Source organism: Clinocottus analis, unplaced genomic scaffold (assembly GCF_023055335.1).
Source record: "Clinocottus analis isolate CAN_PGR_092001 unplaced genomic scaffold, fCliAna1.0.p SCAF_1, whole genome shotgun sequence".
NCBI classification, from domain to species: Eukaryota; Metazoa; Chordata; class Actinopteri; order Perciformes; family Cottidae; genus Clinocottus; species Clinocottus analis.
The window spans coordinates 21,002,869-21,025,563 of NW_027175820.1; the positions used below are offsets into that span (position 1 = coordinate 21,002,869).

At 45.7% G+C, this 22,695-nt stretch overlaps 1 protein-coding gene across 2 annotated transcripts in view; it reads right to left on the reverse strand.

The window, feature by feature from the left end:
• Positions 1-1,348: 1,348 nt before the first annotated feature.
• fbn1 (fibrillin 1) overlaps positions 1,349-22,695 on the reverse strand; it is a 57,508-nt gene continuing 36,161 nt past the window's right edge. Inside the window, exons 34-66 of one of the 2 annotated variants that reach the window (XM_068570266.1) lie at positions 22,244-22,366; positions 22,022-22,147; positions 20,498-20,620; positions 20,140-20,262; positions 19,838-20,005; positions 18,804-18,872; positions 18,551-18,676; positions 17,450-17,572; positions 17,198-17,356; positions 17,031-17,102; positions 16,828-16,953; positions 16,555-16,677; positions 14,236-14,361; positions 13,892-14,008; positions 13,668-13,793; positions 13,443-13,562; positions 12,606-12,731; positions 10,421-10,573; positions 10,026-10,088; positions 9,815-9,934; positions 9,554-9,673; positions 9,345-9,467; positions 8,701-8,832; positions 7,959-8,084; positions 6,987-7,193; positions 6,128-6,253; positions 5,745-5,867; positions 4,945-5,061; positions 3,458-3,586; positions 3,241-3,360; positions 2,407-2,638; positions 2,140-2,323; positions 1,349-1,909 (exon numbers count right to left, since the gene is read on the reverse strand). In XM_068570266.1, coding sequence (XP_068426367.1) covers positions 1,523-1,909; positions 2,140-2,323; positions 2,407-2,638; positions 3,241-3,360; positions 3,458-3,586; positions 4,945-5,061; positions 5,745-5,867; positions 6,128-6,253; positions 6,987-7,193; positions 7,959-8,084; positions 8,701-8,832; positions 9,345-9,467; positions 9,554-9,673; positions 9,815-9,934; positions 10,026-10,088; positions 10,421-10,573; positions 12,606-12,731; positions 13,443-13,562; positions 13,668-13,793; positions 13,892-14,008; positions 14,236-14,361; positions 16,555-16,677; positions 16,828-16,953; positions 17,031-17,102; positions 17,198-17,356; positions 17,450-17,572; positions 18,551-18,676; positions 18,804-18,872; positions 19,838-20,005; positions 20,140-20,262; positions 20,498-20,620; positions 22,022-22,147; positions 22,244-22,366 — 4,538 coding nt within the window. In that variant the 3' untranslated portion in view covers positions 1,349-1,522. Of the gene's footprint in view, positions 1,910-2,139; positions 2,324-2,406; positions 2,639-3,240; positions 3,361-3,457; positions 3,587-4,944; positions 5,062-5,744; positions 5,868-6,127; positions 6,254-6,986; positions 7,194-7,958; positions 8,085-8,700; positions 8,833-9,344; positions 9,468-9,553; positions 9,674-9,814; positions 9,953-10,025; positions 10,089-10,420; positions 10,574-12,605; positions 12,732-13,442; positions 13,563-13,667; positions 13,794-13,891; positions 14,009-14,235; positions 14,362-16,554; positions 16,678-16,827; positions 16,954-17,030; positions 17,103-17,197; positions 17,357-17,449; positions 17,573-18,550; positions 18,677-18,803; positions 18,873-19,837; positions 20,006-20,139; positions 20,263-20,497; positions 20,621-22,021; positions 22,148-22,243; positions 22,367-22,695 lie in introns of both variants that reach the window. The other variant, XM_068570183.1, reaches the window with a different exon arrangement.

The window sequence follows — 22,695 nt, forward strand, 5'->3', positions numbered from 1 at the left end:
CCCTCCAAAATGAAATGAGGAAAATAAACCTTTCAAATGCCCACACGGTGGCAGTACAGGACAATACATGTTTTTCATCCTCTTTGGTAAAAAACAGTTTCCATTTGGGCTAATATGAGTTTTACGAACTAAATCATCCAGAGACCTGAGGATAGGGGATTTCTAACACAAAGTTAGCAATCTTCAATTTAACTTCGTCACATTAATCCCGGTAATTCAAACTGGTTGAAGTGAAAGGTACAGCAATGAATACATATACACCAAAAATGTTTTTATTGTGAATTTACAACTAAACCCTCACTGATGTGAACAGAGAACACAGACTGGTGTCAGGCTGGTCCGTGGCAATGCAGCACTGATTGTATTTTGTGAGTGTGTGGCCATGAAGACCTCAGTGCATAATCATGAAGGCCCAGGTTTGGCATCATCTGTGTGTGTGTGTGTGGATGTGGATGTGGCTGTATAAACAGTTTACAAAGGAAGTAGTTGGTCATTATAAGCACCATTACAAACCCCTCTATTCCAGGGGCTTCCTCTAGTTTACAAATGCTTCATAGATTAAAAGTGGCATCGATTATTACAATATAAACACAATTTACATGTAGTATAGAGAGCAGACAGGCTATGCAGCTAGCTGTTACTGTTGCAAAGACATGACATCTTCAGAATGACCGATGAGATTGTATTGTTGACTACTGAGTTTTGTATAGTAGTACAGTGCATACAGAAGTCTATGTGGTTGTGTTGCTAGCACCAGTAAATATGATTTATTCTAGTCAGTAGGAAAGATGGAAAAGCATAGTTTAAATATGCAGTTGGAGTCATTCAAGCTTGGACATGGCTACATCTCAATAGTCCATAGTGGGTTCCTTTCCTCTCCTAAACATTCTCATAATTTCATCTTCACTCCATTAAATTAACATCTGGGGAAGGAGAAATGTGTTTACTTTCATGTATCCAAGTTTGTTCAGTTGTTTACCTGAGGGGAGGAAATGAATGTATTGCAGACTATTGCGACTCGCCCTTTTCTTCCATCAGTTCTAAAAAACTCGGCCTTTAGAGCTTTCTGCAGTCCTCGTGCCCTTCATGGTGGCACCTGATTCCACATATCATCATACAACATACAACATGAAACCCTACAATTAAAAGCCACTCACGTTCTCAATAGTGCTTCACACGCAGCTGAAGTTGTGTGTCGGGGCAAATATGTTCTTCATTTGACTGAAATCTTTCATACTGCCTCGTTCTGCTGGCTTTTTCCACAGAAATTGTATCTATGATATGTAGAATCATCTTTGGCAATTAAACGACGCACTCAACCCCCTTCCCACCCTCCCCCCCACCCCTTTCTTGTCTCTTTGGTGGTGAGCCCTTCTCCCTGTTGGAGCAAGTAGAAGTTGCCCCTAACCACTGATCCAGAGTCAGAGATGTTGGGCCTTTTTTTTTTTTTTTTGGCAAATTGTGAGCCTGACACTGGATTAGCAGCTGCCGGCAACATCTGCCTGTCTCAGTCTTGTGACGGTTAATGGAGGATGATCTGCACCCTCATCTTCAGTATGTCTCCCAGCTGTCCTGTGAGGTAGTCTTTATCGTGCCGGTCCTCCAGCTCAGCCAACTCCTTCTTCCTGTAGAGGGGCATGCTGCTGATCTGAAGGTCGTACGCCCCCGGGGGGAGGGCCTTCTTCTTGCTCAGATGCAGGAAGCTGACGCCCTCTCTCTGGTTGATCTTGAAGTAGCCCTCTTCGTTTCCGTAGTCGATGCTGTAACGCACGTGGTCACTGAGGGTGGATAGGGCCGGGGTGAACTCCAGGATGTGGTCACGGTTGCTCAGGTCGCTGATGTTCAAGTGGAACTGCAGAGTGTCCTCGATGTCGACACTGGCCAGGCTGACCGTCTCCTTCTCAGTCAGCTGCAGAAAGAAAAACACGGTGCAACTATTCAGTTGATATAAGACGTGTGTCCTACAGTACAGAACGTTTTCTGTCGTTAATCAAGCGAGGGAAAGGAACACGGTGTAATTAAAGGTCAAGTTGTATTTTACGTTTAAGTCCCTTCAAAAACTCTAATCACTTCAGGCTCTTTGCGTCCTCAGCGTTTGGCTTCGTGGCACACAGACAGACATACAGACAGACGGATCACCTGCATGTCTTCCAGAGCGTCCTCCCGTGTTGAGTTGGTGCTGCGGCGCTTGCGTCCCTTCTTGGGATAGCCGTTGATCTTACATTCGTAGCAGGCCTCGGGAGACAGAGAATTATCATCCACCTCCCCTCCCTGTCCAGCGTCGGAGTCGCCACTGGCGATGCCCAGACCCGTGACGCAGTGCCTGGAAGGAAGACGAAGGCGTCAGGCGACAAGAAAAGCCCTTCCAGAGAGCGTCCGCACACAGCTAATTCATGGCTCTCGTACCCTTGTCCCGCGCGGAAGTACCCAGTCGGGCATCCGCAGAGGTAGCCCCCGTCTGTGTTGGAGCAGCCAAACTTGCAGGGGTTGTGGCTGGTGGAGCACTCGTTGACGTCCGAGCAGCCGCCGCCCGTCTGCTCGTAGTTGAAGCCGGTGGGGCAGAGGCAGCGGAAGCTCCCCAGGGTGTTGTGGCACGACGCTCCCCCGCAGATCTGGCTGTTCATGCACTCGTTCTCATCTGGGTCACAGGAAGTTGACGGGAAGTAAACAAACAGGAGGTCATTCCAGTTCAAGGACACAAACAATACGAGGAAAGTGTGCCTTGAACTTTGTAAATGTGTGGGGAGATTCAAACCGAAAATAGATGTTTAACTCACAAAAGCTCTTTATTTCGGGGCATTACACCGAGGCGCACACACTGTGCAACACAATTACTTTGCGTATGCTTGAACTATTTCTGATTACTTTAAAGTATTTAGAGTTTGGTGTTGCACCATCCTCATTTTTTCATTTGTTTTTTGTCCCTACTTCATTAGGTCTCTTTGTCCATTTAGTGAGATATTTCCATCGTCCTCTCAGGGACTCTCTTATCACCCATATTTATAACGGTATTTATAATAACTTTTTGAGCATGACATAACCTTTTCTCATGACCTTAACAGAGAAAGGGAAGGGTCGAACTTCCAGGGTAAAAGGAAAACACACAAGAGCGGCAGTAAAGAGGTGAAGGACGGTTAGCTTTGCGTGGTACATACACTTTGGCAACCAAGTCATTGGGTTGCCCCAAAAGGAAATCATTTTTATATTTGATGATGAAAACAGAACGGCGGCATTGCTCACCCACACACTGATTCCACTGGTAGTGCTGCAGGTAGCCCTGTGGACAGCTGCACCTGTATCCACCCACCAGGTTCTGACAGCCGTGCTGACACCTGTGGTTGCCGCCGCACTCATCCGTATCTGTCAGGGACAACCACACAACACGACTACAGTAAGAGCCTGGATTCCCCCGTGATGAATCAGCTGACACTGAGGTCGGTATCAGTCGTTGTCAGACCTTCGCAGGCTTGTCCGTTGGGATCTAATGAGAATCCCCGCTGGCAGTCGCAATTGAAGCTCCCCGGAGTGTTCTGGCAGGCACCGTTGGAGCCGCACAGATTTGGGTCTGTTGCACATTCATTGTTGTCTACAGAGAAAGGAGGGAAGGTTCAGACAAAGGTAACGCCGGGAACTTGATATGAAGGCTGATCAAAACCCTGATTTGGATGCGGAGAGTCATTTTCTAAATCACGGCGGGGTCGACATTGGTTCCAAAATAATAGGACAGGTCCACGATGGGCTTGTGGCATACATGATCTCACAGGCTGCAGGAGTTGAAGATACAACCGTTCATCTTGTGATTTGATCTCAAACCAGAGGAGACAATCACATATACGTGTGAAAGTTCATTCTTGACTTTGGGAATAATCGACTGACCGACTTTTGCGTTGAGTTAAGATTATTTTGTCCAACATCACAATGATTTCTTGCTGTTGTGACTGCGAAACAGAACCCAATGAGGCAGTTTAAGCTGTTTAGCAACTCAAATGAAAGAGGAGAAGTTTCAGGTCAGACTGGGTCTTTTCACAGTCTTCTCATGACTGAATATCCAAATAGTCACAGTCTGCTCACCTACATATCCAGATTTAGATATTAGTTTGCTGGTGTGGCCATAGTGCTCGTAGCCCTGTCTGGCAATCCAAATAAGGATTTCAAACAAGTAGTGCTTTAAAGGAAGCAGCACTGTAATCCTGGAAAAGGACACATCGTTCTTTTCAGCAGCAGCTTCAAGGAGCAGATGCATTGGAAGGAACAGGAGGGTATAACATTCAGAATTTACAACATGTCTGGAAATGTATTCAGATCAATGACAGTCTCTTTGGCCTATCAGCACCCTGAAGGAGTTTGGGGTTTAGTGTCCGACGCTAAAGCACATCAGCAGTAGTTACTGAGGTACGATTCGAACAAGTGTTTTATGTCACACCCATGTTCCTCCAACCTCCGTACTCTTAAATTAATAAAGCGTCCACACCTACTGTGTGTCATTTGTCGGCTGTTATTCCTGTCAAAACTGAGGGTTCCCTGTCCCTAATTTGATGTGAGGTCATGCGAGCTGTTTTATGGTCTGGAAAAACGAAAAAACAAAAAAAACGAAGATTGTGGTTGTCATGGCGATCCGCTGCAAAAGTTCCATAACAAAGCATTGCTAAGCTGCCATGACTCCAAACTAGTCCAGCCTAATAAGATCAGTGTGATATCAGCCGGAGTCCATTAACTCAAGGTTAGGGTGGTTCAGGGGTCTTTTATGAGCTTGGCAGGAAGATACTATATGAAAGGATACTGTGAAAGAACCTATTGTGTGTGCATTTGACACAACATGGGAGTGGAGGCTGAATTAGTTTAAATGTTATAAAATAATTCTTCTGGGAATGAACAGAAAAGTGCATAAAGGGCATTTCTGTTGACGAAACGTTTTGGACTCGTATTGTGCGTTTGTTCATTTACCAATGCAGGCACTGTGATGCTGGGTGAAGCCAGAAGGACACTTGCAGGTGAAGCCGCCGATGGTGTTCACGCATAAGAACTGACAGTTATGCTGTTTGGTCGAACACTCATCCAGATCTGAAAAAAGAGGAGTTGTACAACATTAAACCACCTGGCAATTCCACAGGAAAGGTCAAACTGCTCAGTAGTTTACGCACTTCATCTGAGATACTGTATTCGATCACTACTACTGTTTGGGGCGCTGCTATTTTCTGTGAGTCGAATTCCAGTCCTTCTACAGTCACTGACCTACAAATGAACTGCGAATGAACCAGACACCGGAAACACGGAGGGGGGCACCGCAGAGCGGGGGGAACTCAAGCTATGGTAAATAAAAATGAAAGAAGGGCCTAAAAAAAACTGGACACCACGAGCACACTTGTTTAGACTCACAAACAAGCCCAATAAACAAAGACGCTGCCAGGTGCACTTTGTCACAGGCTTTTGACGTCGGGAACACGTTCGTGAACAAACACACGCGCATGGACACACCGGTTCAAGTGGAGCGTCTGTGGACAGTGAGAAGATCCCTGGCAGGGGGTCTGACCCACTCAGCGCTACAGTGGCTCGAACCAGGACAAAAAAAGTCAAGTCATGTGTCTCACGGCCAAGTACCTGCTGCTGGTCACTCCAAGAGCAGTGCCCTCTTTCCAAGCGCACGCCACTGAAGTGATCTGAGCAGCACTGGACTTAATGTGGGCTACTTTCCACTATGTCGAGTTCTGTTTTGGTGTGTGTGTGTGTGTGTGTGTGTGTGTCACCTCTGCAGCTCTTTCCATCTTCCTGTAGGATGTATCCGCGGGGGCAGGAACAGAGGTAGCCTCCCTCTGTGTTCTTACAGATAAAATTACAAGGCTTTGGTGCCTGTATGCACTCATCCACATCTAGACAGAGAGGGAGAGGGTGATGGTGAGACAGTGAGGGAGAGAGAGAGAGAGAGAGAGTTTGATCCTGTAGCCAGAAATTCCATAAGGGGAGATGATGAGACGGACAGACTCTGCCTGCATTTTTCCTGAGGAGTGTGTGGGCAGTCCACCCACGTAGTTTCGGCTCTTTACTAGACAACAGGACTGAGAACGGGAGGTAGGTGTGGTGGGAAGAGAGTCCATAAAGTCTAAGTGCTGGAGGTGAAATCAGGCCTTACCCACACACAGTGTGCTGCTGATGTCAGTGCTGTAGCCAGGCTTGCAGTTGCAGGTATAGGAGCCCAAAGTGTTGAGACACTGGCCATTTTTGCACAAGTTGCCCATCACCCGACACTCGTCGATATCTGGACGGAGACAAGAAATGTCAGTTCCTGATAAACTGCAACTGAATGACCAATAAAACGCCCGCGTGGGGATCACAGTGTAACAGTGTGTTAGCTAAGAACTGGATTTTAATATTTTGTTCAATGCATTTAGTTATACGCGCGTCAAGCATACATTTATTGATTCCAACTGGCAAAGTAAAAATATATGCTTCGCAGTTCGCAAACAATAAGCAGCTGTTGTGACACTCGCCATATCAGTGGTTTCATGTGAACATATCGCTGATGACAAATTACCAAAGTTTTGAAATTGATGTCGTACTTTACAGATAGCAATGTATCTGGATGGTTTCCAATAGTTTCAGTGCACATTGAATATTAACTCGTAGAAATAAGATCGTTAACAAGTCTCTGCTTCATTTTATGTGACCAGATAACGGTAATGAACACAGCCTGTTGACACAGACTGGCACCAACAGGTGTATACTATGCTAAAAAGGATAACATTGTATGATGGTGAGTAATCTTGTTGTCATCGCTTTCTGCAGGCGAGTTTTAAATCTTGGATGCTTTGGCTTCCATGCAAAACAAGAAACCTTCTCAAAATGAGTCTTGCTTTCTACTGCGAGCTACTGCAATGAATAGAACCCAGAGGTTGCCTGGCCAATTAACAACTAATCATGTAAAGTAGTTGTGGATTATTGTTTTGGGCTAAATCATGGACAAACATCTCCAATCTTCAGCAGTGAGATACCTCTGCCATCAGTGGTGTACCCAGGTCCAAGAGGACACATCTTCTTGTACTGGGTGGTCCCGGGCAGTGGACACAGCTCGCAGTTGGTGCCCCAGCCTCGGCCTCCGTCGCAGCAGCACTCTGACTTGGTCACCGAGTTCCTGTTACTCGAAGTCATCTGACACAGAGTGGTCAGAACCTCGGTGAAACAGAAGCCTTCGCGGTTATCTGGAGGGTGGTTGAGACAGAGAAAAGAACGTGAGAGGGAGAGAAAAAGAAGGACAGACAAACACAGAGATGGGCCAGAGGAAAGATGACCAAACCACCCAGACAGAAGCTGGCCTCAGAGAACCAGACGTTGATAGATAACCCACACCCCTCTATCACTGCTGTCTGAAAGGAGTAAGATAGCCATAGAGCCGCAGAGGTTACCAAATCTCCCTGGTGGTTTTCTCACATGAAGTACACAGTATATTTAGATTAGGGAGGAAGGCTTTGAAAGGATTTCCGCTCTCCTATCTTGACAATAACAAGCATGTTTGTGTCATGGAATGGTTAATTGAGATAAAAAGCATTTTCTATTTCACCTGGTTAGTCAGGATTCAATAGCAGTAAACATTTCTGTCCAAATATAAAGATCACAAAACCAAACCTCATCACATGGCTATGTTAAAGTCCAACACTAAAATAATAATAATGTCAGATATTCAAACTGATATATATGTATTAATTAATATAGGGAATCGACGAGATGCACTGTTTGTTTGTTTTTACGCCTGAACCATCCATCCAAGTCAGAGATGCCAATGAATACAAGTATATCTTTTGAGTTCAACTTTACGACCTCATTTCCAACAAGCTGTCTTCAAACAAACTGGGGGGAAGTCAAATTAGAGATCCTCTTACAAACTGACACTGAACTCGGACAAGGAAAGTTAGAGCACAATGAACACGATGCGAGCAGGAGCCATAAATTGATAGCAATGTACGTACCGATACATTCAGTTTGCGTGGGGTTAGCGACGAAGCCTTGGTCACATCTGCAGCGGTAGCTTCCCACTGTGTTCTCACAACGGCCATTCTTACAGGTACCTGGTTTGGCTGTACACTCATTCATATCTGACACAGAGACACACATGCACATAAACAGTGGACAGACAAACATTTGTTACACAGGACTTTCTGGTATATGTTACACTTAGTTAATGAAGCTAAAGTTGCAGTTCAACCAGGAAGTCCACATATAAGAAACACACAGTATTTCTTAAACATACATCTAGGCCAGTGTTTCACCTACAAACATAAGTTTATAACCACAAGCTTTACTCCTGTAGTGTATTTCATATTGTTGTGCTATGAACAGTTACGTACATAAAGCGATTAACCAATTTAAACACGTTGGTTTCTTCTGGTTTAACTAACAAGGTATTATTTATAAAGGCAGGATTTTTAGTAAGAAGAAAATATTAAACAATATATCAGGAGTGAACCCTGATATTTTTGACTGAAGCTGGACATGACCGTGGGCTGCTCACGGCCCTGTCATGACCGTGAGCAGCCCACTAATTACCAGGACAGGAAATGGTGGGAGGTCAACAACTTCAAAATCCAGAATACACAACGATCTTTGTATATTGATACACTGAAGTGCATGAGTCAAAACAGATTCATGTCATGCCAAGATTGGAAGCCATAAACAGGAGTGATGCTTCATTACACGCTATGATCATCTTACCCATGCAGCCGTCTCCGCCTGGCTGCCGTGTGTAACCAGGGGCACAGATGCACATGTATGTACCAATCAGGTTTTTGCAGGTCATGCCTCTGCTGGCGCAGTCATCTATACCGTCCTCACACTCGTTCTGGTCTGTAAAACAAACAGTGTGCTCGGAGTAAGCGGATGCCAAAGCAAGAAGGCAGATATATGTGTGCGAATGCGTGTGCGGCACATCGGTGATGCAACACAGACGCTCATAGAAACGGCAGCACTCAAGAGTTTAATGTAACCACCCAATGAAACGCTGCGCTCCGTCGTGCTAACAGGCGTGTAGTGGGTCTGTTTGGAGCTCGAATGTAAACAGTGACGCTATAGACGCTGACAAGTTCCTCCTGTCTCAGCGCTTCCCTCCAAATACAAGCGTTGCCATGGTTTGCCCGAGCGATCTGAGAGGGCGGAGGCGTAAACAGTGACTCGGTTTTAAGTTTGTCCGAGAGGGAGAACTCTTTAGGATCTCGCAGAGATAGTGTGTTGCGTAACCTCATGGACGGGGCCACCATGTCTCCATGAGGCACTCGGTTTGTTTTCTACCAACACTTTCCAGTAAATGGACCATGACTAACAAAGCAGGGTGTGTGAGTTGAGTCATCCGGCTGCAGTACCTTTACACATCCTCTTGTCGTCGCGCAGCACGTAGCCCGTGGGGCACTTGCACTCGTACGAGCCCAGCACGTTGATGCAGCGGAAGGCACACAGTAAAGGATTCTGGGAGCACTCATTGATGTCTGGACAGGGAACAGAAGGCAACGCGTTACGGGGAGTAGCACAGGGCGGCAGAGGCATGGCGGAGGCGAGACGTGACTTCGCGTACCTTCGCAGGTCATCATTGACCCAGGCTCAAAGCCGTCATCACACGCACACTCGAAGCCACCGATGACATTCGTGCACGTGCCGTTGCCGCAGGGATTGCCAATGGCACACTCGTTAGTGTCTGTATTCCAGAAAGTTTTTTAAAAAAAAAAAGCATGTTAGTGTTGCGAAACATTTAACAGGTAAAATACATCCATGAGAGTAGGATAGAGGCAGAGAGAGGAGCGAGATGAGGGTAAGAGAGAAACTTAGGAAAACTGGCCTTCACACTTGACTCGACTAACGTCCAGGCTGTATCCCATCGGACATTCACAGCGGAACGAGCCATCTATGTTGATGCACTGGCCATTGATGCAGGGGTCATTGAGGCATTCATCAATATCTACAAGAAAATAAAAACCTCAACACCAAATGAATCGCGTGCCACAACTTGAACAGGGATTCAGGACAGTGAATGATAATGACACACATACCTTTTGGGTGGTCGTCTGGCCCACGTTGATATCCCACAATGGGGCAGAGAATAGGATAACCCTCTGGAACCATGAGATGTGAAAAGTCATGAACAGCATTCAATAGGTTTGTGCAAGATATTCTGCTCCCTGCATGTGTGTCCATGAACGTGGTTGGACTTGTCTTTTCGATGCGACTTTTGTCATCTGATTATGGATGCATTGACCGTCAAGTCCGATTGGATCTGGCTTGCATTAAGATCTCCCCGAGATCACATAAATTGTTCCGTTGACCATAAAATATATCCAATCACACACACATGTGGACACACACATGCTGTGTTACGATCTGGCGCATTCGATGCCACAAGTGACATTGAACAGACCCCGGTACATGTGACAGGAGGCGTACGTACCCTCTCCCTTGGCGGGACAGATTTCACAGGGATCTCCCCAGCCTTGACCCGGCATCCCAGTGCAGCAGCACTCTGCCTTCGAGGTGTTCTGAGGCTTTGGGGCCAGGCAGCGGCCATTTTCAAACTTGGTGTAGCAGTAGTTGACGCGGATGTCTGAGGGTTATAACACACACACACAAACACACACACACACACACACAGGTAGTGAAAGATAAGAGACAAAAGGAGAAGCGAGTCGTGAGTTCGGTGTTACAGGTGGACTGTAAAATTGACCAAAACTACGACTTTTCTTTTTAAAGTATTCTTCTTTTAAACCACATTTTTTGCCGAATTATTTGCAGGGAGGACGGAGGCTGGCTAATTATCCTGACTGATCTGTGTTTGCCAGTCTTTCTCCCTGCTTCTGAGGGCTCTTGTTCCTCCTGGACGAGGCAGGCACTTACTTGTAATGAGAAGCATATGGTCGCACTCTCCTGCTAGCACTGGCCTTCAGTGAACTCAACACAAATAAGCTTTCTGACCACCAGAGATCTCACACACACGCACACACGCACACATGCACACACACCTGGCTCAGAGGCAAGGATCACATACATGAACACCTGGTGCTTTGAGGAGAATGTCAAAGAGAGTCGTGTTACTTTCCTCCATGAAACTGATTTGTCAGCCTTTCCGCATGAGAGATTTATGGTGCTCTGTGCACAGCTGCTGCCCAAGTGTGTGTGAGCGCATGCACATGTGCATCTGCACGTGGATGTGTCATTCTTATTTTGTCGTTTGGACACTGAAATATGGTGCAAATGTCAAAGCTGTGCCATATTTTTAAAAAAATTTTTTTGCCATGAGGTGGAACTTAATACTGAAAAGAAATGACATGAAAAACAAAACAATGAATTAGAACATACATTTTTGAAATCACTTCTGGTCTGGCAGTGGTGACACAAATCTGATGGCGGTGTGGGTGATGACAGATTTAATGGTCATGATTATGGAAATTTGCAAAACCACTACGGAATTCTTATTTAAAACACATTATTAATTGGGTACTGGTGGCCTAGTGGTTGAGACACACACCATATAGTGTTATGGAAGTATCCCAAGTGTGATTCCACCCAGGGACCGATGTCAGCCCCCCGTATCTCCCCTAATGTTTATCTACTATCAATAAAGACTGAGAGACCTCGGCCAGTGACCGGGTTCGATACCGACCAGCGGCCCTTGGCTGTGATTCCCCAGCTGCTCATATAAAGGCAATAAATGCCCCAAAATAATGATCATAAAAATATGATGAATGGATTCTTCGGGGCTGTTGCTTGATCACAAGCATCTGAATAGCTTAACATGTGGTTAAGAACGGATCCATCTCAACCAGAACTTGGTCCTGAGGGCTTAAAGCTCTCTCCAACAATGATACGACATAAAGTAAAGATGAGAATCAAAGACATAAAAGAGCACAGCTTCAACGGCAAGTGATGTTGTGATCTATTGTTGAACTTCTTTCATCTATCTCTGTTTTAATATCAAATATAGATGAGTGCAAACAGAGACCCAAATGATTTCCAACACTGTTGTCATCGTGATTTTCTTCATTGTCTTCATGTCCATCATCATTTTTAATAAAAAAACAAAGGTTTTCTCAGAGGCACAGGCTTTGACCTCGATGACTTTTCCTGCCCTTGTTGCTCACGCTCCACCCTTCTCCTCCTGTTCATCCCCCAAACCCTCAGTCGAGCACTTCTGACACTGGAGAGAAAAGTGAAATACAAACTTTAAACTGCCTCACTGAACTGATGATGTCATCACTTCAGTGTTTGGTGGGGGAACTCCCTAACAGAGGACTCAGTGCGCCCCCACCCAACCCAAAGACACACGTATGTACATAAACACACACACACACACACACACACTGGTGAGGAAATGGAAAAGTGATCTGTTCAGAGCCACCCTTGGCCTTGTTGAGGAGGCCGCGGCAGCAGAACCAGCTGGAACACAGTGTGCTATCATGAAAGCGCAGGAAAAGTCTCACACCACTGACTGCTGCTTTGTCTCCACTAGCACTCAGAGACAGACTATACAGATGCACTCGTATTTACACTTGGCACTTTAAACTTGATGCATAAGATAGTTTCGTAGCCTCGTTTCCCATCTTTCTCACACACACAGACACACACACACACACAGTTACCTAAACATCTGCGTCCAGAGGCAGAGACCTGGAAGCCTTCTGGGCACAAGCAGGTGAAGCTTCCTTCGGTGTTGGAGCAGGTTCCAAATGTGCAGATCTCAGGCGCCTGGGAGCACTCGTCAATATCTGACACACACACACACACACACGCACAGAGAGAGAGAAGAGAAACGGCATTTAACCACCTCATCAAATTCACAAATGAAAACACGTTTCCTGATTTGCGCCACCAGACGTTCCACCTCGCGGTGCTGCACTGACGTCTAAGTTTTCCTTGAAATATCGTCGTGGCCGCGAGGACGACTTCGTAGCAGTTACGTCATCCCAAGGCGATAAAACAGAACGTAATCCTAACAATGGACAGTTGGATGAAGGCGTGTTTTAGCCTCCGTGTCACGCGGTCGCTCGATGAGCAGCTGCTGCTTTTACTGATGCTAAGAATTTAGTGGTGTTCCTGCCCTGCTTCCAGGAACCGTGCACAAAGCAGGAATGTGTTGAAGTCTGCCGAATATCTCTTCATCAGCCCCACTGTATAAACAATCCAAGAGTTCTGGCTTGCGCCCACTCCCACGTGTGAAAGGCAGAAGAGGGGTAGGGTGTTTTCCAGCAGCGAGGCGAATGAAGTGAAGGAGGCCGTTTATTCTTGTACACCTCCGCAGAGCTGTGATTTGTGTGAGTCTGTTGCATGTGAGCAGGTGCTGTCTGAATTGCTTGAGGTGAGATTTACCCCCACACATGTAGGTATTTTATTACTTCATAAATCCCTGTTATTTTTCCATATTTTTAGCTTCTATATGTATTGTGCCGTGACACAGAAAGGACTGAAGGCGGCTGTACCTTCACAGGTTTCCTCATGGAGGTAGTAGCCAGGTGGGCAGATACACCTGTAGGTGCCATCCATATTCACACAGGTTCCCGCGCCACATGTGCCTGGATTCACTGCACATTCATTGATATCTGAGAGAGAAAAAAGAAGGAATTCACAAGTACACAGTTAAAAACCCATGCCATTCAGATGAACATTCAAAATCCCCCCCCAAAAAAAGAAAGGCGGTTCCTTACCTGTACACATTCTGCCGTCTAACGTGAGCTCATAGCCATCTTGGCAGAGACAGAGGAAGGCGCCCACGGTGTTCACACACTGCCCATTTCGACACAGGGCCCTCTGCGTCGCACACTCGTCGACATCTGATCCACGCGCAAACACGACACATTTCACTTTAATACTCTGAATCTCTTGCTTTTGTTCTCTCCTCTTTCACAGACTCACACCCCGTGTACATTACCTATGCAGTCCCCGTTGTGTGAGTTCTGGAAGCCGGGGTAGCAGAGACAGTTGTAGGAGCCCACCGTGTTCTTACAGGTGCCGTTGCCGCAGGGCTGCCTCTCACACTCGTCCACGTCTGAAACCAGAGAGCACCGGAGTCACGCGGCTTCACGTCACGCGGCTTCACGTCACGCGGCTTCACGTCACGCGGCTTCACGTCACGCGGCTTCACGTCACGCGGCTTCACGTCACGCGGCTTCACGTCACGCGGCTTCACGTCACGCGGCTTCACGTCACGCGGCACTGGCGCTATTTGCGCGTCGAACACAAGCGAGAAGCGAGACAGGAGCCGACGCGGCTTACCGACACACATCGACTCGTCCCGCGTGGTTTTGAAGCCGTTGGTGCAGATGCAGCGGTAGCTCCCCACCGTGTCGATGCACTGCCCCGGGTTGCAGATGCCGGGGTTCTCGCTGCATTCGTTACGGTCTGAAAGACGGAGGGGAAACAAGTGTCACACTGAGTCAAAACCACAAAAAACAATGAAATATATAATTCCCCCGAAATAGCACCTCAACAGTTACATTGTAACTGATTCAGTTGGTTGACTGAATGCCCTTTCTATATTGTTATCTTTGTCCTACAGTGTACTTGTTTATTATTTACACCCTTTTTTTCGTCAGTTCTGTATTGAAAAAAAACTAATGTGTCCCATAAATGTGAGCATACACTAGAAAAACAGGGGTGAGTTACTATTATTTTCCTCTAAAGGAGTAATATTTCATCATGTTGGAGCGTAATAACAAGCCGTAGCCAGGAGAGTAGGAGCAAATATTCAGAATAAAATCTATTGGAGTAAAACAGCGTGACCACGCCCACTACTGTTCCATAAGTTACGTTTCCTCCACCATGAAACCTCATGAAACCTCATGAAACCTTATGAAACCTCATGAAACCTCATGAAACCTTATGAAACCTCATGAAACCTTCTGAAACCTCATGAAACCTTATGAAACCTCATGAAACCTTATGAAACCTCATGAAACCTTCTGAAACCTCATGAAACCTCATGAAACCTCATGAAACCTTATGAAACCTCATGAAACCTTATGAAACCTCATGAAACCTTCTGAAACCTCATGAAACCTCATGAAACCTTATGAAACCTCATGAAACCTCATGAAACCTTATGAAACCTCTTGAAACCTTATGAAACCTTATGAAACCTTATGAAACCTTATGAATCCTTATGAAACCTCATGAAACCTTATGAAACCTTATGAAACCTGATGAAACCTTATGAAACCTTATGAAACCTCGCTACACTGGAACAAAGTGAGCGTTTATGGGGCGGAAGAGAGCTGAAGAGGAATCTAACTCTATAGAGAAGTATAATTAGAGTTGAATCTAATTCTAGTCAATATATCATCATGTAGAGTTAAATATGAGCACTAATAAGAGTAAAAAAATACTCTGAATTATTAACTCTGAGGGAAGAGTAGATTTTACTCTATTTAGACTGGAACCAACCAAATGTTATATTTTTTAGAGCAAATTTTTTTTCTCAATTTGAGTAAAATGTACTAAATTTTCCTGTCAATGCACGGTTATCAGACTGTACCCATAGTTTGCCTCTCCCGCTGTTGTCTGGTGAGGCTCTGGCTTGAGACATGTCGTTTTACGCCAGCTGGAGAACAGACGACGCACTACTCTCTCCTTGACTCTGACGTCAGCGTGAGAGCTAATTACTCCTGACTGGACAAACACCCAATCTCGAGGCAGTCATCAGTCTTTGGGACCATTTTTAAACTGATCGTGACTGTACACATTGGAAAATTCACCTGCCATGTCCATTTATACTGTATATATTTAGTAAACATCCAAATCTTTTGCACTCATTAATCAAAGAGGTTTCTTGTCGAGCATATTTTACTCAAAGGTGGTCGTGTGCAATACACACTTTAAAGTAAATGTTGATAAGCAAGGCTACAAATTGGATCCAAACAAACTGTCACACATTACTGTATAAATAAAATGCTTATTTATAAATAAATCCCGATAAACCACTGTATTAGGAATTACTTTGTATAATTCACACTTTGGCTTCTCTCTCACTGGACTCTGCCCATTTTTTGTTTTTAGGACTTTCATGAAAAGCAGGACGCAAAACAGGATGTTGATTTAACATTTGCTTATCAGTGAGGACTGACAGTGACATGCTTCAGATACACAGCAGTATATGTTCAACAGCTCGACACGTGCTCCACATCCTCTCCCCTTTAACAACAAGCTCTCAAAGTAGAATTCCTCCTCAGCCCGGCTGTCATTGCGCTGCCTCTGGCGCTTTATCTTTGTCCAACAATTGTGTGTGTGTGTGTGTGTGCAGGTCAAAGAGTTTCATACGACTACGTTTGATACAAGAGCTCGAGGAGGCGAGACAGCACCGAGCCTCAGGAGGATCCGAAGCATCATCCCAGTGGAAGACAGCCGTGTTATGGCTGCTTCCTCTAATCTTTTCTCTAATCCTGCTGCGTGTTTCCACCCATTCTGCATGATCTCCACTGAGGTCTTTAGCTGCAGGGTTGAGTGAGCGACGGCAGCCGAGGCCCATCACACCAGCGACGTGCCGCTGACTCATTTCAGCCCCTCAAAGGTCATAGCTGATCGCCGCCACAGCCTTACCGAGACACTGTCCCGTGGAGGTGAAGTGATATCCAGGTTTGCACTCGCACCGGTAGCTTCCTGGTAGGTTCAGGCAGACCGCGTTCTGCTGGCACACCGGTCCATTCTGACACTCGTCAATATCTAACCACAACAGGGACAGATGTGTTACAAAGAGGGTATACATATTAAAAGACAGATGTGGCTTTAAAAACTGAGGGAAGGATGCCCAGTATTTTACATTTTGGCAGCACTTTTCGGTCGGACTTAAATGGAGCGCAGGCTTAACTGTACCTTCACAAATCAACAGCTTGTCGTTGTAGACGAAGCCGATGGGGCACTCGCACCTGAAGCTGCCGATCATGTTGATGCACACTCCATTCTCACACACTCCTGGGATTTCCCTGCACTCGTCAATATCTAGACGAGGCAAGGAGAAGAGATTAGAACAGAACTAACTTTTCATCATAGCAACCTTTGAATGTTTTAAATCCTACCAATGACCCGTCCAGTGGTGATGTCAATGTAATATCCCGGTCTCTCGCTGCCGCACAGGATCGCAAACTCGTCTGTGAGGTCATAAGACATGAGTCTTTGAGTTACTTATACTTTCTACACGTGTGTGTGTGTGTGTGTGCGCGTGTGTGTGTGTGTGAGACCTCACCGGTGCTGGGCACAGGACACTGTTCACAGGGTTTATTCCACGCACGGCCGATGTTGTAGGAGCAGCAGCACATCTTTTTGGTCATGTTGAAGGTCAGCTCTCCGTCACATGTCCCGTTGTCAGAGTAAAAGTTCCTGTAGCAGTAGCTCTTCCTCATGTCTGCGTGTTCATGAGAAAAATGGTGCTAATTGTTATAATATCGACCTTTTTGCTGATAGTTTTCCGTCATGAGAACGCGACGTGCGGACTTACCCATGCAGTTGTTCCCGCCGTTGACCTGCATGTAGTCCACGGGGCAGATACAGGTGTAGTTTCCAATGGTGTTGTAGCACCGGCCCGGGCCGCAGATACCCGGCTGTTCACACTCATTGATATCTGCACACGGAGAGAAGTCAACAGGTTTATTCTTTTAGGTGAGGTGAAACAACTTATTGATTTAAAACGTGTAATTTAAAAGCCTTCCTTGAAAAAAAAAAAATGTTATTTAGTTGCGACAAATCATTTTCCATTGTTGAGCGTCTGAGCCTGCAATATAGCACGGCATGGTGATGAAATACTCTTCCATGCCAGTAGGTAGCGCAATAATTGCCCACCATATATGTTCAAAAACACTGTTTTTAAAAACAAAAAAAAAGGTTCAAAATCACTGGTCTGAAGGAAGGTGGAATGAGAGCACAGTGGATGTGCAATTTTGGACTTTACAGAGCAGACACACACTTTTGTTCTCCTGGCCAACAAGCACACGCTAATTAAAATGCCGCTCGCCACATGTCATTGTCTAACCCTTAGCCCCATCCTCTCCTCTCTTTGTTCCTGTTTCCCTTTTCTAAACACCCTTCTCATTTATCTCTGTCCCCCTCCCCCCTCCTTCCCATCTTTCATTCCTCCACCTCTGTCATCTCTGGCCCGTCTACAGGGGACTCGGTGTACTTCCCCAAGGAGCGGGGCCGACCACATCAGAGCCTCGCTCCTCTGGACACAGTTAGCCGCTCAGCTGTCTCATCATCCTGGTTGAGCTTCGCGGGGTTAGCAGCAGACGGGGAACTCGAGCGGAGACATATTGAGCTAGAATGAGCTGCGGTGTCGACTCCGGGACAGAAATAGTCCAATACTTCTTTGTCTCTTTGCTCTCGATGCTCTGTTTTCCCCCTCTTTGCATGCGTCCTCGCTGAACCAAGCAAGGCCTCTGTGGAGGAACTTAAATTCCATCCCACTGAAACGTCCCAGGGCAAGAGCGCGAGTGGAATATGTCGCCAGCGTGATCACGTGTCAGTGGGGCTGCATAGGAATAGAAATATGTGTGCGCGAGAGTGTGTGTGTGTGTGTGAGTGTGTGTGTGTGTGAGTGTAATACCTTCACAGACTCTGGTTTCTGTGTTGAGGGTGTAGCCTCTTGGACATTCACACTGGAAGCTGCCAAAGGTGTTGATACACTGCCCTCCCTGGCACAAGCCTGGCAGCTCCTGGCACTCATTGATGTCTGCCAGAAAGAGAGAAAGGAATCACTCACTGGGCATTGTGTGTGTGTGGTGTGTGTGTTATCCGTGTCTCCAGCTATGAACAGGAGCAAACTAACACAAAGATATGGTGGCATGTTGCTGTCTGACCTTCCAAGATGACAGTGATGGGGTTTGGTCTGAAGCCTTCTCCTCCAGGACACAGCGTCTTGTACTCAGCTGGAACACAGCACCGAAACTCATGAAAAAAGCAACAACGACACAGCACTCAAGGCACAATCAAACGCAGGATTTGACAGTTACGATCACCCAGCTTAGATCTCAGGAGATATTCACAGTTGTTGGTTCTTTTTGTTCACAGAAACAAGTATTGCCTTGAGCGGGAAAAGGATGAGTCATTCCCTGCAATGTTTCGAACCATCTGTTGGCAATTTCAAGTAAGTTGCACAAAGCTGTCTCATCTTTACCAGCAACAATTACAGCGAACTCAAACTCGTACCATGGTACAAAACAAGTAATAAAAGGATTTGACAGGGTTGTTTATCAAAGCCAGTAACAGTGAAATTACTGTGACATTCAAAATCCATTTTTTCGGCCACTTCCCCGCCCATTCAGTGGTCCAAAGTCAACTCAATTCTGTACTTATTAAGTGATGGAAAGACAGAGACTGAAACTTTGAGAGACCTCTTGGTGTCAGGGAAAGAAAATACCTGAACAAGTAGCAGCGACTTTGCTTTGTGACATTCATATTGGTTCTCCTTTCTAATTATCCACGCTTACGACCTGCAAATAAAGGTCGCTGCATCTCTCATGTTAAAAAAAAGACACACGTTGTTGCTGGAGGTTCAGTAACGCTGCACTTGTTGGTTTACAAAGGTTTTAATTAAAGTAATAATAACATTACAATGCAACTTCTCCCCACTTAAATGATCACATTTTATCTCTAAACGTAAAGCAAATCTGATGCAAAGCTGCAAAAAGTTGACCGGATACTACGGTTCGCTGTCTATACCCAAACGAACACCTTCAGAGTAATGAAGAAAATACCCATACTCAGTAAACTGTGTCTCTGTGCCACACACTCCGACAGCTCTAAAACCTGCCGTGCATCTCTGGCAAGAGCTCGCAAACCTTGCTATCGAACTGACACGTACACAAATGTAAACAACGGTGGGCTGACTCACTTGAGTTGACGAAGGGGCATGATTCACAAGGATTCCCCCAGCCCTGGCCCAGGGAGCAGCAGCAGGATGCCTTGGAAACACCGACTCCGATCTCATTGGAGCAGTCCAAGCTCTCTGACGCATCTCCTCGAGAACGAGAATCTAGGTAGCAGCTTCCAGAGCGAGTGTCTGTAAACACACACACACACACACACACGGGTGTTCAGGTGTACAAGTGTGTCTTGCCTTTAATTCAGAATTAGTGCAACGAGTAGCTAAGCTCAAACACCAAGAATGTGTCGTGAGAACTTGTTGAGTCTCACCTACACAGCCCACCCGGGTGGGGTTGAGTTCAAAGTCTGCAGGGCAGTTACAGTGATAGCTTCCAGGGATGTTGACACATATTCCATTAATACAGATGGCCGGGTCGGCGCACTCATTGATATCTGAGAGAGAAAGAGGAAGCAACAGTCTGTAACAGTTCTTTATCTCCACAAAGATATGTTCACGACAGCCAAGAGAGGAGCGGTGGCTTCCCTCTACACCTCAGGGGGATATGAGAGCTGCTCACTGCTGTTGCTCCATTTCTTTTTTACATTTCGTACAAATGCTCAGCCCATCGGGGCTTTAACGGAGCATCATTGGGGCCGGCAGCCGGACCGGCGCGTCGACTGGTCTTACCTGTGCAGTTGCCTCCACTCCTGTCCAGTTCATAACCGAGGCTGCAGTCACATCTAAAAAGTCCCGGGATGTTCCGGCAACGTCCGTTGACACAGATGTCAGCGAAGGTACATTCGTCTATGTCTGTGAGAGAGAGAGAGAGGGAGAGAGAGAGAGAGAGAGAGAGAGAGAGAGAGAGAGAAGAGAAGCCCAGCTGTGAGGGATTAGTGGATCATGGGATCATCATGGAAAATTGGCAGCCGGCAATAGGAAGTGAAGGCCGCTCACCTCTGCTAAAGAATGACAGTTCTGGGGCAAAAAAAAGTGCCCAGACATATCCAGAGAGACACACACATACACTATCGGAGCAGCAGCGCCAAGGTTATGAAATTGTGCTCTTCCACATCATTAGACTCTGCACAAATCATTACTGTCCAGTCCTGCCTGAGTTGAGACAGGGAGGACCGGACAGGTTATTTCAGGATGTTAGACACATCAGCACAATGAGGTCAGTCTGCTGCTCATTCAATTGAATCCAGCGACGTCTTATCGCTGGAAGGATGAGTCACACTCGTCTTACAGCGGTCATAAATGTGCTCGTTGTGCCGACTCTACAGTAACTCAGCGAGACAGATCTACTGTCTACTGGGATACCTAAATAAGGCAAACCTGGATTGTATGTAAGCATTTCTAAATCCAGAGATGTGTCTTAGAGATGCAGCATTATCTAAAACAAGATTATCTAGAACTTAAAAAGAATAAAAGATCGTTTCTAGACCCGTGTAAACATAATTGCATTCAGCAGGATGTCAGAAATGTGCCTAAAATTTAGACTATATGTCCTTTGTAAGTCTGTACAGCGTACATACAGACCTTTTACACAACAAATGGTAAATGTAATGACATCTTTGGACGTGAATTTCCATGGTGCAAAATAAGAGATGATTGACATGAGCCAATGAAGGGCATGTTTAAATAACTTACGACAAAAAACCTAAACCAAACCTAAACCTACAAATAATACAAATCAAGTACAAATAGGTGAGAAAAAAACAGGAAATATAGACTATAAAAAAAGATAATTTAAAATCTGTACGTACAGTCTATCGCTGGGACAAAAGCAGAATTGCACTGGCAGTGAACACATCAGCTAAAATAACATTATTTTACCAGAAAACCTTCAAATAGCAAGGTTGTCATCAGCCGAAGTTTGCTATTTTAACCCTCAAACAAAAACAAATTTGACTGACCACCAAACCAATAACCAAATGTCTCTGTAGTTGTAAGTCTCTTAGAAATGTTCTCGCAACTAAAACGCTTATTAAAACGAGCTGCACCGCAAACGGACCATTTCAAAATATCTCATCCCATTTCAAGGCAGCATCTGTGTGAATCATTTGTTTCTCCAAACAGGGAAACAAACAACCATTCACGAGCCGAACAGCCGGCCTGTTTGAGTCACACAACCTAATTTAGGACTTGGGCACCAATTCAGAGGTCTGGAAAACCGAGATATTCAGGAGTAGCAGCGTCATATCCTTTTACCCTCGCAGGCCTTTCCTTCAGAAGTCGGGATGAAGCCCATGTCACATTCGCAGCGGAAGCCTCCTGGCAGGTTCAGACAGTGGCCGCTCTCGCACAGGTTGCCGTTCTCTGCACACTCGTCGCTGTCTGCAGGGAGGACCGAACACACATTCACGGTCCGTGAACACAGAACGCATCAGTGTATCTTTAGAAAAGCGAAGCGTGTGGTTTTAGAGGTGGGACCTGAGCAGTAGAATCCATCTCCAGAGAATCCATCCTTGCACGCACAGCGATATGAGCCCATGGTGTTGAGGCAGTCCGCGTTGTTGCTGCACATGTGTGTCCCGTTGGAGCACTCGTCCAGGTCTGAAAACACGAGAATACTTCATCACACTGATTGAGGATCTCTTTACCTCTTGGTGACAAAACTCATGAAAAGACCAAAAACAACTGATGCATTCGTCCATCTCTCAAAACTTTATGACTCTACAAGCACATTCATTTCAAATCAAGACGTGAATCTTATAAAAACAACGCTCAGAAATATAGTTTCACTTCCAAAGAAGGCTAAATAATTTCCTAAAATAGCTTGGCATGCCATGTTTAACAAAAGTCACTCAGACAGGGGTGAATAGTGCATTTGTTCAGCAATGGATTAATATACAAGTCACTGTATGTGGTACTGTACATTGTAT